This window comes from Microtus oregoni, unplaced genomic scaffold, assembly GCF_018167655.1.
Source record: "Microtus oregoni isolate MIOR12 unplaced genomic scaffold, Mior012 000027F_ref0000203, whole genome shotgun sequence".
NCBI classification, from domain to species: domain Eukaryota; kingdom Metazoa; phylum Chordata; class Mammalia; order Rodentia; family Cricetidae; genus Microtus; species Microtus oregoni.
The window spans coordinates 20397553-20409687 of record NW_024543086.1 but is presented as its reverse complement, the minus strand read 5'-3'; the positions used below and the strand labels follow the sequence as shown (position 1 = coordinate 20409687).

The following is a 12135-nucleotide window of genomic DNA, read 5'->3' as shown; positions in this document are numbered from 1 at the left end:
GGGCCCTGGGCGGGCGGGGCCTGGGGCGCCGGGGCTGCCGCCTCCTCCTGGCTGCTGCAAGGGCGGAGGAGCTGTGCCAGAAGTGGGTGGGGGGCTCAGCAGGCGCGAGCCTGGTCCTAGCCGGGGGCGGAGCTGCTCGGCCCGGGAAGGAAGGAGGGGAGGGGGCCTGGTCCCGACAGCCAGAATCAGAAGCAGATTCAGACACAGGCTGGGGCCAGCGCGGGAGGGGGCTGGGAGGCCCGAGAGCCGGGGGAGGGGCTGGAGAGCCAGGAATGCGCTGACGGGAGAGGGGGGGGGGGCAGCGCAGCCTTGCAGTCCGTGAGGGACCACCCAGCAGGGTCCTCGGCCTGAAGCCAGGCTTTGGCTGCTCCTGGGGGGGTGCCACGTGCTGGGCTGGGGTCTGGGCCACTCCTCCCAGAAGCACATCATGCAGGCACAACCTTAGGTCTGAAGCTTGAAGTCTTGGATGCTACCCAGAATAGGGGAACACAGTTGGGGCTGGCGTTCTTGTAGGGTATCCCCAAGGCAGTAGTCTGTTCTAGCAGAAAGAACGCAGGTCTGATTTCAAATCCAAGCTGCTTGGATTTCTGGCTGTGTGGCCTGAGTTTCTCAGTTTCCTTATCAACCAAAATGCCTATTGCTTGCCATGCTTTGCGGAGTTGCTGGGAAGACTTGATGTGCCAACAGAGCTATCATCCTAAGCTAGGAGTTCCACTAGGGAGCACCTGGGTTCTGCTGAGTGCTGTGATCACTGCTCCTCAATGGGATCAGGCCACTCTCAGCCTAAAGCATTCCTGGGTCTCGGTGAATAGTCGTCATATGATGGTCCCATTGTCGAAGGACTTGCAAATTTGGAAAGTGGGCCGGGAGTACAGTCTATTTGCTGGCCCCTCCTTGAGGTTCAGGGTCTGGCCACCTGTTGAGGGCATGGAAAGGTAAGGGTTTGACACACGGAAAAGGGCTGGTCACAAATGAATCAGATTCAGAATCCTTGAACCTGACAGTATCCATCCTAGTAAATCTGAACAGAGAAACAAGCCTACGCCCCAGATGATTTGCCAGGGCACAGGCTGGAGATGAGCAGCTGTAACTGAGAGCCTTGCCAAGAGGAACCAAAGATGCTTTTCTTACTGCCTTTGTCCTTGACAGGCCAGGCAGAACTGGGGTTGACTCCATGAAGACTGGGCAGAAATATTGTCCCATCTTGGGGGCAGTCCTGAGGCCCAAAGATCTAGTTTCAGAAGGGAGGCTGACCACAGGCCAGTCAGTCCCTGCAGCTGGTAAAAGAGGCCATATGGGTATGCCTGTGCACTCAGAGCTACCATGGTGCATGAGTGTTCCTGACAATAAAAAAGGAAAGAAACAGAAGCGCCCTGCTTTTCAGAGAAGCAATAGTGGAGCGAGGACGCTGGGACCCTCCCAGGACAGACCAAGGGTGTGGCTGAGGCAGACCCTTGAAGAAGCAGGGTGACAGGCTGATGGATACTTGGTTTGGCCTGTAGAACAGCTGACTCTGACCCTAGGCACTTTCCCAGGCCTGCTGTGCTTACAGGCAGGAATGGGCAATGGCGGAACAGACATCGGAGAGGGTCTAGTGGCTCCTCTCTTCACCTGCACAGGCACAGAGCCCCGCCTTTCAGCTTCCTAAAGGGAATCAGAATGTGTCCTTTACAGGCAGTTATGGGCTGAAGCTGTGCTCTTCCATAGGTCAAGTTCAGAATTAACCCTTTCCCACCACCTTCTCTCTGACCACTGGTTCTCAGCCTTCCTAACGCTGTGACCCTTTAATACAGTACCTCATGTTGTGGTGACCCCCACACACCATAAAATTATTTTCATTATGACTTCATAACTGTAATTTCGCTACTGTTACAGATTTCAATGCAAATGTCTGTTTTCCCATGGGCTTAGGTGAGCCCTTGAAATGGGTGATGATCTGTGGCTTGCGAACTGCTGTTCTAGGTCCTTCTACAAACCCTCCTCATAGGCATGGGAGGAGCTCTGGTGGAGGATGGGAGAAAAGCCTCGGGGAAACTCGGGCTGGCCTCTGAACTTCAAGCCCCCTACTAGAGTCCCCAGACTGTCAGCCAACTGTGGAGGGGGAACAGCCTTTTGCTTTGTCCCCAGCCCAGCCTCCCTGTGAGCTGTGGCTTCTGGGGTCTGCAAAACATGTGCTGGATTCTGATGTGGGTGGAAGCTAGTGTTGGGCTCAGCTTTGATCAAGTCCTAGGGGACGGGGAGGGCACAGGACAGGGGCTCAAATGGCCATTGAATTGCCTTCTGCACAGACTCTGGCCCCAGGGCTACTCTTGCAGATGGTGTCCTGGGCTCTCTCCAGTCTCCAAGAGACTTAGAACTCTCTGTGGACCCAGCCACCTGTGCCAGCCCCTGACTGAGGCCTCTTAGTCCTTCCATCTCAGGGTTCCTACCCCCTCCAGGCACTTTCTGCAACAAAGAGGCTCCACATCCCCGCTTCACACCTGCAAGAGCTCCAGCTCTGCATTCTCACCCCCATCCAGTCTCAGCAGCTGGCTTTGAGGGGGCAAGGGATGATAGAGAGTGACAAGTTTCAGGCCGCAGGGAGCTGCTGACCTCTCAAATAACCCCCTACCCAGCCCAAGACCCACTGTCCGCTTCAGACACTGGCCCCCACTTGTTCTTGCCCTGAACAAACATTTACTGAGTGCCTATTATGTCTCCAGGGACCCAGACTCGGTGAAGAAGGCAGGCAGCTCCACACCCTCCTTGCACCTTTGCGTCGACTTTTGCGAACCCCCTCCCCTTCCATAGTTGGGCCAGCTCTGCCGCAACAATCAGCTCTCCCGGCTCAAAAGCATCGGTGGATGGAGGGAGGGTGTGAGGGGGAAGGGCAGAGAGGGAGGAGAGAGGGTAAAGGCTCTCTGTAGCCCTCCCTACCTCTTGAGGGTTCGAAAATAAAGTTTAGGAAGGGTCTTCTATGCCCCGACTACACTGAAATACAGCACTTTCCTTGCCTAGACCTCACTGGGAGGTGGCCCCACACACAGGCCTAGGGTGCCCCGGTCTCTCGCTGCTGCTCCGCAAGCCCAGCCCTCCGCTGCCGAGTGCACCAGCACAGAAAGGTGGCGGACAGGAGTCCGAGGCCCGCACCAAGAGCAGACAGACAACATGCTCTGGACCAGATCCAGGCAGGGCCCGCACAGCGAGAAGGTGATGCCCATGCCAGCTGCACCGGCCAGCACGGCTAGTGCGCCGAAGGGCAGGACGCAGTGTGGCCAGGAGCCCCCTGCACCGCCGGTGGCCAAGAAAAGGGTGTGCAGGGCCCCAGGGGACTCTGTGGACGCCAGGTCTGGCAGGGTGGGCTTGGGCAAGGGCTCTGATGTTCCCATGTTTCCGACTAGGTGGCCGTGATCCGGGGCGGGAATGAGGGTGGCGATGGTAAGAATGCCCACCACAGGTTACACCCTGCTCTGCCACGTCAGGAACAATTAGTCCCTGATGCCTGGGAGTTCCACTGCCTCCTCCTGGTTCTGGCAAGGAATTGGGTGGGCGTGGGTGCGTGTGTGTAATATCTAAAGTGCTTCCTCTATCTTCATGAACCCTTCACAAATACCCTAACTCCACCCAGGGCAGCTCTAAGGCTTTGAGCACCTAGAACAATCGGTGGGATACTACTGGGGCCTAGATTGGAGGAAGGTAAGAAGGTCAAGGAGTACTCAGCTCCCCAGAGGCAGGCCAGGAAGAGGACAGTGCCTTTCCCTTCTAGGATTTATAACCCAGCACCGGGGCAGGACACTGAGACAGCAGGAACCAGTTGATAGAATGATTCTGAGTAGACTGTTATGGAAAGGGATCCTAGGGAGGGAAATGACTAGTTGGCAGGGTTAAGACCTCCTCTGGATCAGAGCACTTGGGCATACACCGTCCAGGCAGCAGTGGAGTGACCGAAAAGGGCTTGGCTAGTTTAATGGGTGATTCAATAAGGGGCTGGGTGCTAGCTGGACAGGGAGAGGCAGCCTCCTCTCTTTCCTCAGATTCCTGGTTTCTGGTGTCCAGGAGACACGTCTCAGTCCAAGGATGGCCATAGTTTTTTATGTTCTACTGTCTCTCGTTCCCTTGACACCCTTGACCAGGACTGTGTCTTGACTGATTTTGGCAGGCCAGACTGACCTTTGTAAAAACTTTCTTTTCTAAGGAGGGCCACCTGCTGGTAACCAGAGCCAGCTGCTTAACCATCACCCACTCCACCCCTCACCCATACACTTTACCTGGCTCTCCACAGACATGGTTTTACTTCTTGGAACACGACCTGTGGGGCCCCTGAGAGCAGTAACTCCCGTGACAGAGGCTGTTGTCCCTTGTGGAAGGTCCCTGTTCTCTCTCTAGTTTAGTGAGGCTCCAGACCCCATCTACACAATGCTAGTGGGCAGCTCAAACTAATGCCTGGGATGTGTTAAGGACTCTTCATATATACTTAAAATCCCAATACCCGTGAGCAGAGGCAAGTGGCCGAGGAGTTGGAGACCAGTCTGAGCCACACAGTGATATCCTGCCTTGATAAGAAGAGTCTGAGGAACAGGGGCTGAAGAGATAGCTTAGTGGTTAAGAACACATACTTGATTTCAGGCAGGTTGCGCACGCCTTTAATCACAGTGCTCCAAAGGGAGAGACAGGTGGCTCTCTGTTTCAGTTCAACTTGGTCTACACACTGAGTTCCAGGCCAGTGAAGGCTACATAAAGACCCTGTCTAAGAAAACATAAAGAGCACGTGCTGATCTTCCAGAGGACCAGTGCCCAGCACACACATCTGGCAGCTCACAACAGCCTTCAACTCTAGCTCCAGGGGATTTGATGTCCTCTTTTTTGTCTCTGAGGGAACCCACACACAGGTCATACAGATACTTATTTTTGTCTGTGTGATAGTGTCTGATCCCCTGCAACTGAAGTTACAGACAATTGTAAGCTGCCATGTGGGTGCTGGGAATTGAACCTGGATCCTCTGGAAGAGCAGCCAGTGTGTTCTTAACTGCTGAGCCACCTCTCCAGCCCTGTCATACACACACAATTAAAAATAAACTAGCTGGCCGGGCGATGGTGGCGCACGCCTTTAATCCCAGCACTCGGGAGGCAGAGACAGGCGGATCTCTGTGAGTTCGAGACCAGCCTGGTCTACAGAGCGAGTTCCAGGACAGGCTCCAAAGCCACAGAGAAACCCTGTCTCGAAAAACCAAAAAAAAAAAGTAAAAAATAAACTAGCTGGCCGGGCGGTGGTGGTGCATGCCTTTAATCCCAGCACTCGGGAGGCAGAGGCAGGCGGATCTCTGTGAGACCAGCCTGGTCTACAAGAGCTAGTTCCAGGACAGGCTCCAAAACCACAAAGAAACCCTGTCTCAAAACAACAACAACAAAAAAAAAAGTAAAAAATAAAAAATAAACTAGCTGGATGGTGGTAGCACATGCCTTTAATCCCAGCATGGGGGGGGGGGGGGCAGAAGCCGGCAGATCTCAAGGTCAGCCTGGTCTGTACAGCTAGTGCCAGGACAGGCTCCAAAGCTACACAGAGAAACCCTGCCTCAAACAAAAACAAAACAAACAAAAATAAAAAAATCTGTTTTTTCTTTTTTGGATCAGGGTCTTGCTGGGCGATGGCGCACACCTTTAATTCCAGCACCATCTGAGTAGTCTGTGCCTCTACCTGGACCCTCTACAAGGGTCATGTCTGGGTCCAATTTCCCACTGCAGATGGTGTCTGTGTTGATGTCTGTGGTCTGTGTCACCTCAGGGGGCCACGGGAACAATACATGATGGAATCAAGCCATGCAGAACCAACCTTGCCCTTCACCGGATGCTGCCTAGACCTGCCCCCTCCCACCCACTCAGGAGAGGAGTTGACCCTGACAGCATGGGCTTAGGGGAGCTGGCTCCATGGGGGCAGCCCCAGTGAACTCCCAGCCAGGCCGACATCTGGACCTGGGTTAGGCCACACTAGCACCTACCCCATCTAAGTCCTGCTGGAGCTAGTGAAGGGTCTGGTCCCGGGGAGCAGTAACTGCAGGATATCCGAGAGTTTTGGAGAGGACCCAGCAATGATGGTGCAACAGAAACCAGAGGCCTTAGTGACTCACTTCAAGTAGAGCTGACTGGACAAACTGCGGCTCTCAATCCACCAGGATGGCGCTGGCGAGGCGGGAAAGATGGAGGAGCAAAGAGCTTTCTTTTTGATTTGTTGCCATTGTTTTGTTGTGTTGATTTGTTTGTTTGCTTACTTGTTTTGATTCTTAAAATTTTCTTTTGGGGGCCATTATAGGGAGGAGGGGAGAATATGGAGAGACTGCGAAGTGAGCAGAATTGGGGTGCATGATGTGAAATTCCTAAAGATTCAATAAAGAAACTATGTTAAATAAAAAAAGAAAAAAGGTCATTTACAAAAAAGTCTAGGGGATGGAAAGATGACTTAGGAATTAAAAGCACTTCGTACTCTTGTACCCAGATTTTGTCCCCAACACCCACATGGCAACTTACAATCAATTGCAACTTCAGTCCAGGGAATCTGAGGCCTTCTGACCTCTGCAGGCATCAGATAAACACAAGGTGCACATTCACACATACAGGAACCCACATACACATAAAAATTTATTTATTAAAGCCGGGTGGTGGTCACGCACACCTTTAATCCCAGCACTCAGGAGGCAGAGGCAGGTGGGTCTCTCTGAATTCGAGGACAGCCTGGTCTACAAGAGCTAGTTCCAGGATAGGCTCCAAAGCTACAGAGAAACCCTGTCTCAACCCCCCTCCCCAAAATATATTATTTTATCATATGGGGGTGTTGTGCCTGCATGTATATATGTGTACCACAATGCCCAGTGCTTACTGAGGCTAAGAGAACCCACCAGATCTCCTAGAACTGGAGTTACAGGCAGCTGTAGCCATAATGTGGATGCTCTTAACCACTGAGCTACCTCTGCAGCACCCAAAATAAAATGGTTTTTAAAACTCTGGGGAACTGAGGCTGGGAGTCCTTAAGAATCTTGCAGGAGCTGGGTGGTGGTGGTGCACGCCTTTAATTCCAGCACTTGGAAGGCAGAGGAGCATCTCTGTGAATTACGGGCCAGCCTGGCCTACAGAGCAAGTTCCAGGACAGTGAGGGGAGGGCTGTTACACAGAGAAACCTTGTCTCGAAAAACCAAGAAAATAAAAAGAATCTTTGAGAAAATCCCAAGCAAGAAATCCACGCTGAAACCCACATTCTGCCCCCTGCCCATTCTCGTCTTCCCAGGGAACTGACAATTCTTACAATAGTGGGCAAATGAGGTGACAATGCCACGAGTGGGCACTGAGCAGGACGCAGAGACCCTACAGGCTGCGACAAAACTAATACCTGATGAGTGAGGGTGGACCCTGGGATGGCTGTGGGCAGAGCCAAGTCTGTTCTGAGGCGGCTAATGGTGGTGTTGTCTTTAACAGGCTCAGTGCAGCAGTGTGCACACGGGGAAGAGACGCCAGGGTCAGTGCAGCAGTGTGCACATGGGGAAGAGACATCAGGGTCAGTGCAGTGTGCACACGGGGAAGAGACGTCAGGGTCAGTGCAGCGTGCACACGGGGAAGAGACGTCAGGGTCCCAGGGAGCAAGCGTTAATGGTTTTTCCCCTCCCTTATGCAGAAGGACAGTCATATTTTTGAAAATTCTACTTGATATATTCTTTCCTTTATTTATTTAATCTTAGACAGGGTTTCAGGCTGGCCTTGAACTTAGGATCGCCTTGCCTCAGCCTCCCCAGTGGTGAGACTATAGGTGTATCCAAGCCCCTTAATTGATAAAATCCTTAAAACCACAAAGAAAGAAACAAGAATGTGAAATTAAGCCCTACTCTGAAGCCATATAAATACACAGCTCCAGTATCATACAAGTAGCTTGTGGGCCTACAGTGAGGCAGTAATGGCAGTCAAGAAGGGCTTTCCCAGGAAGGCAGAAAGCTGAGCCTTGACCAGAAAATCTGGTGGTTATGTGGCATTGAGGGAGCACCCCGACAGCCTCCCTGAGCACCCAGCTTTCCCAGGGAAGTCACAGCTCTCTCTGTGCTCTTAGCTCCTCCAAACAGGAAAATCCTTCAATCCCTGCTCACTACACTCGAGCTGAGAGGAGGGCACTCTCCCAGAGAGACTTCTGCCCAGCCCGCTTAGTCGGCAGGGTCGTCTCGAAGAACCGTGAGGAAGTGCTCACCTCCTTCACAGAGCAGACTGTATGCAGCCCGGCACAGCGCCAGCCAAGGTGGCCCTCCTGGCTCCTGGGTGTTTATCAGAGGGAGGAGTTCAGCCATCAGAACCTGGGGAACAGTACAGGGCCAAAGCCTCAGTGGGACTCTATCCTGGGGCACTAGCCCAGGGCCCCCCAGTGGGAAATCCTGGGACAAGCTTCCATTCTCCGTTCTTTCTTTCTGAGATACTAAGCATCCCGGGCACACAATGTACTTGGAGAATGTTCCAGTTCACACGGAGACCCAGAGGCTCACAGTCACAACTTCTCCCAGGTCTTTCTCTTGAGACTGACTCACAGGGGGCTCAAGTGCCAGCCTAGTAAGGTCACTGGTTCCCGGGAACCCAGGTACACATCACCACCTCCTGCTGGCAGTACCTTTTCTAGATGGATCTGCTGGTCTAACATGGCCACGTGAAGCTTCAAGGTAGCCACGGTCTGCAGCTCCTTGGTGCTAGAGTAGAGAAGGAGCTCAGGGTTCCAGGAAGGGTCCATCTTTCCTCCACAGAGTGATGAGGCCTGGCTGGGCTTCTCCACAAGACATGGTCCTGGCAGCCCTCCTGTCACAGCTACGAGAACAGCCATTTATAGTTTCATGGGGCAGCAGTCGTCACTAAAATTTCTCTTTCCTTACAGGCCAGTACTTAGTTTTCCAGGTATCTCTTTCCTACTCTCAATTGGCCTTGGCTTTAAGGGATACAAAGTCAAGCTTTTAAAACAACCTGTAAGCTGGGCAATGGCAGCACACACCTTTAATCTTAGCACTCGAGAGGCAGAGCAATAAGATCTCTGAGTTGGAGGCCAGCCTGGTCTAGAGAGTAGGTTCCATTACTGCCTGGGCTACACAGACAATCCCTGTATCAAAAAATAAACAAGCGAACAAAACAAAACAAATACACAAAACAAAAAAACCAGCCTAGTGTGTGGCAGGCTGTGGTGTATTTGGTGTGATGGGTTTGCCTGCCCCTGGGCCTGGCTGGTGCCTACTCAGTCACAGGCAGGGCAGGTTAAAATGCCTGATCCAGTCCAGAGTTCAGTACATGCAGTAGCACCTCACCTGTCTGGAGCGCCTGGATCCTGTGGAGACACTGTCCCACAACGGCCTGCAGTCCTTCCAGCACCAGCAGGCATCGGTACTCCTGCGTCCAGTCAGTGGGGGCTACACGAGTTAAGGAGGGCAAGGGGAGTCCGTGATGGTCCCCAAAGCCTCCCTGCCATCCTTGCCTGCCACCCTCCACCATTCCCGTCAGGCCCACTGACCTGCTGACAGTGCCTTCTGCATATGAAGTCTCAGCAGTGTACAGGCCTTCCTCAGGCTCTGGGCATGAGCCTCTACTTCAGCAGCACCAGGCCTGTGGCTGGAGCAGCCTGACTGCACACTAGTCAGGGAAACTGTCCTGTGGCCACAGGTGGGTTGGGAGAGATACCACTGCCATGCCACAGTGGCCCTTTCCCAAACCTGCCAAGTTCAGAGCCACAAACCCCCGGTTCTTCCTTGCCAGTAAGGATACAGCCAGCTGGAGTTTTTGGAAGAACTGCACTTTGGCGGCTCTGGTGGCATCTGTGGAGTCACTGGCTTGTACAGCACTGAGCTGGGCCCACAAACTGGAACAGGTACAGAGGCGGCCCCAGAGGAGGAGCAAGGTTATTTTAACTAACAACAAGGGACCTTAAGAGGTAGGGGAGGATGGACAGGGGCACATATCCCTGGGTGCATGGCTTTGCAAAAGCCTCAGGGAACCTAGAGATACTGACAAAGACAAGCGGGCAGGGTAGAGCTGTGCCAAGCACGGTGCAAACGCCTGAGAGGCGCCATGTTGTCTGACCCTTACAGCACCGCTATGGAACAGGGACTGTTCCTGTCATTCCAGAAGGAAGACAGCCTGGAATTGAATGGTTGAGGGGTGGAGAGACAGCTCAGTGGTTAAAAACACTTGCTACTCTCAGAGAGGAGGACATGAGTTCGGCTCCCAGCACTCACTCACCTTAGGCAGCTCACAACAACCCGTAACTTCAGATCCAGGGGTGGATCTGACACCCTCTCCTGGTGGGGTGCCCACAGGAACACAGACACACACCGAAACAAAAAATAAGTCAAGTGGCAGGGACACAAACTTTTAATCCCAGCACTTGGGAGGAAGAGGCAGGCGGATCTCTGAGAGTTTGAACCCAGCATGGTCTACAGAGTATGTTCCAGGACATCTAGGGCTACACAAAGAAGCTGTTTCGACCGCGAGAGAGCAAAAGCAGAGAGGCCTGCTGCAGGGTTCTCTTTGCAAGTCCTAATGTTAGTGATGTTTCCCCTGTCTCTCAGTCCCCACTCAGCCTTACCGGGAATTCTGGGAAGCCGCCTTCCTGAATGCCGCAGGTAATTGTAGGAGAGTCCTGTCAGAAAGAAGCCAATGCTTGGAGCAGCCTCTTCTCATTCTAGGGCTGTCATTCTTACTCCTGGCTCAGAACCCATCAGGGCGAACCTCCTCGACCCCTCTCCGTTAACTAACTGTCTGTCTGACAGGCATCTTGAAAAGGGTTTCTGGAGTAGTATGGGTGCTGGCCCAGTCCAGAGAGAAGAAAGGGCATCAAGCACCAAGAACACACCCAAGCCATGCAGAGCCCCTCTAAAGCCCCTTGGCTGGTCAGGCTCCAGAATGACAAACCTGATGCCATCTCAACCAGTTGTTCTACCCTGCCTGCTTCATTGCGTGACACGGAGCATGTACCCAGAGCTTCCCCATTCAGCTCAACGCTCTGCTAAGATCTGAACAGACAGAACGCAGTTTCTCCAATTAGGGTCTGGGAAGCTTACCCCTTGTCTTTCAGTGTGAAGGGTTCTGTGGCACGAGGAACAGCTGATAGGGCCATTTGTTGGTCCCTGAGGCCTGGTCCAGACCCGGCAGCTTGGGATCCTGTTCTCATATGGGTCCTATCTCCCCTTGACAGAGGTCTGCCCTTGGGGTAGTCCTTGGCAGGGATTGTGGCCCGTTGTGCACCCTTGGTGGATCTGGCACCTGATGCACGGCCGCCAACCTGGCTGGAGGGATGGGAATGGGTAGGGGCAGTGGCACCAGAAGCGGCTGCATTAGATGCAGAAGTCAGGCTGGGGGTTCTGTCTCTTTGTCCAGCCTTAGACGGGCCTTTCCTCACTCGTACAGCCTTCTCCAGTGCCTGGGTCAGAAGCTCCAGTTCCCTGAGGTCTTGAGCACTCGGTGTGCATGCTGCGAAAGTCAAGAACCAGGCTTCACTGTCCCAGGACGGAGCCCCATGACAACTTGCCAGAGAAAGGCCAGGGGGCAGCACGTGGAAAAAGCAGCTGAGGTTTACCTGGAGTTGGGGCCTCTTCCTTGGTTTCTGGCTCCGGAGCTAGGGCCCTGGCTGGTTCCCTGCAAAGACAGGGAAGCTATGGCATGATCCAACCAGACCCTACCCCTCAACAGATACCCAGCTTCTGACTCTGAAGAATAAAGAGGGATAGTAATGGTAGCCGGCTTCCAACGTGTGCAGATGCACTTGGCCTTCCAGTTCCTGGGGCTCTGCATGATTCCGAGGAGGGCCTGGATAGGTCCCAAGGTCCGCGTACCAGACTTGTAGCAACCGCCTGGAAACGCGCAGGCTCCGCTCCAACTGTCGCTGCCGCTCGGCGCAAGAATCCAGGGCGCCCTGCACCTCTGCCACTATCCTGAGGACAAGCACCATGTGAGCCTCGGAACCCCGCGCCCGCCCGCACCAGTCCCTCGTGTCGCACGAGACCCACCGGCGCGCGCAGTCCGTAGGTAGCCGGTAGTCTGCTTTCGCTCCAAGCATTTTTGCCGCCGCTTCGGAGTCCCGCACCTTCCGGACAGACGGCCATCCACTTCCGGTTAGGCTACCCAATCGAGCACAGCGACCAAGACCTGCTCCGTAGC

General features: G+C 53.7%; 1 protein-coding gene across 4 annotated transcripts; it reads right to left on the bottom strand.

Moving 5' to 3' along the window:
- Positions 1-6790: 6790 nt before the first annotated feature.
- Tedc2 (tubulin epsilon and delta complex 2) lies at positions 6791-12087 on the bottom strand. 4 transcript variants are annotated; one of them, XM_041676303.1, is made up of 11 exons: positions 11985-12087; positions 11811-11909; positions 11555-11613; positions 11040-11448; positions 10565-10618; positions 9745-9838; positions 9494-9605; positions 9291-9392; positions 8612-8802; positions 8201-8303; positions 6791-7801 (listed from the first exon to the last, which is right to left on the bottom strand). In XM_041676303.1, the coding sequence occupies exons 1-11, from the start codon at positions 12032-12034 to the stop codon at positions 7686-7688; spliced, it is 1389 nt and encodes a 462-aa protein (XP_041532237.1). In that variant the 5' UTR covers positions 12035-12087; the 3' UTR covers positions 6791-7685. The 4 variants fall into 4 exon arrangements, with proteins under 4 accessions (XP_041532237.1, XP_041532239.1, XP_041532238.1 ...); XM_041676305.1 differs by lacking the exon at positions 9745-9838 and having other exon boundaries at positions 9494-9630; XM_041676304.1 differs by lacking the exon at positions 10565-10618.
- Between the last annotated feature and the right edge of the window lie 48 nt (positions 12088-12135).

Bases quoted from the DNA above. Each gene is read 5' to 3' on its own strand.
- Tedc2 (XM_041676303.1), bottom strand. From the start codon at position 12,034: ATGCTTGGAGCGAAAGCAGACTACCGGCTACCTACGGACTGCGCGCGC. The intron at 11,910-11,984 runs GTGGGTCTCGTG...GCTTGTCCTCAG, and splicing joins CCTACGGACTGCGCGCGCCG to GATAGTGGCAGAGGTGCAGG. The intron at 11,449-11,554 runs GTAAACCTCAGC...TGACTTTCGCAG, and splicing joins GGAAGAGGCCCCAACTCCAG to CATGCACACCGAGTGCTCAA.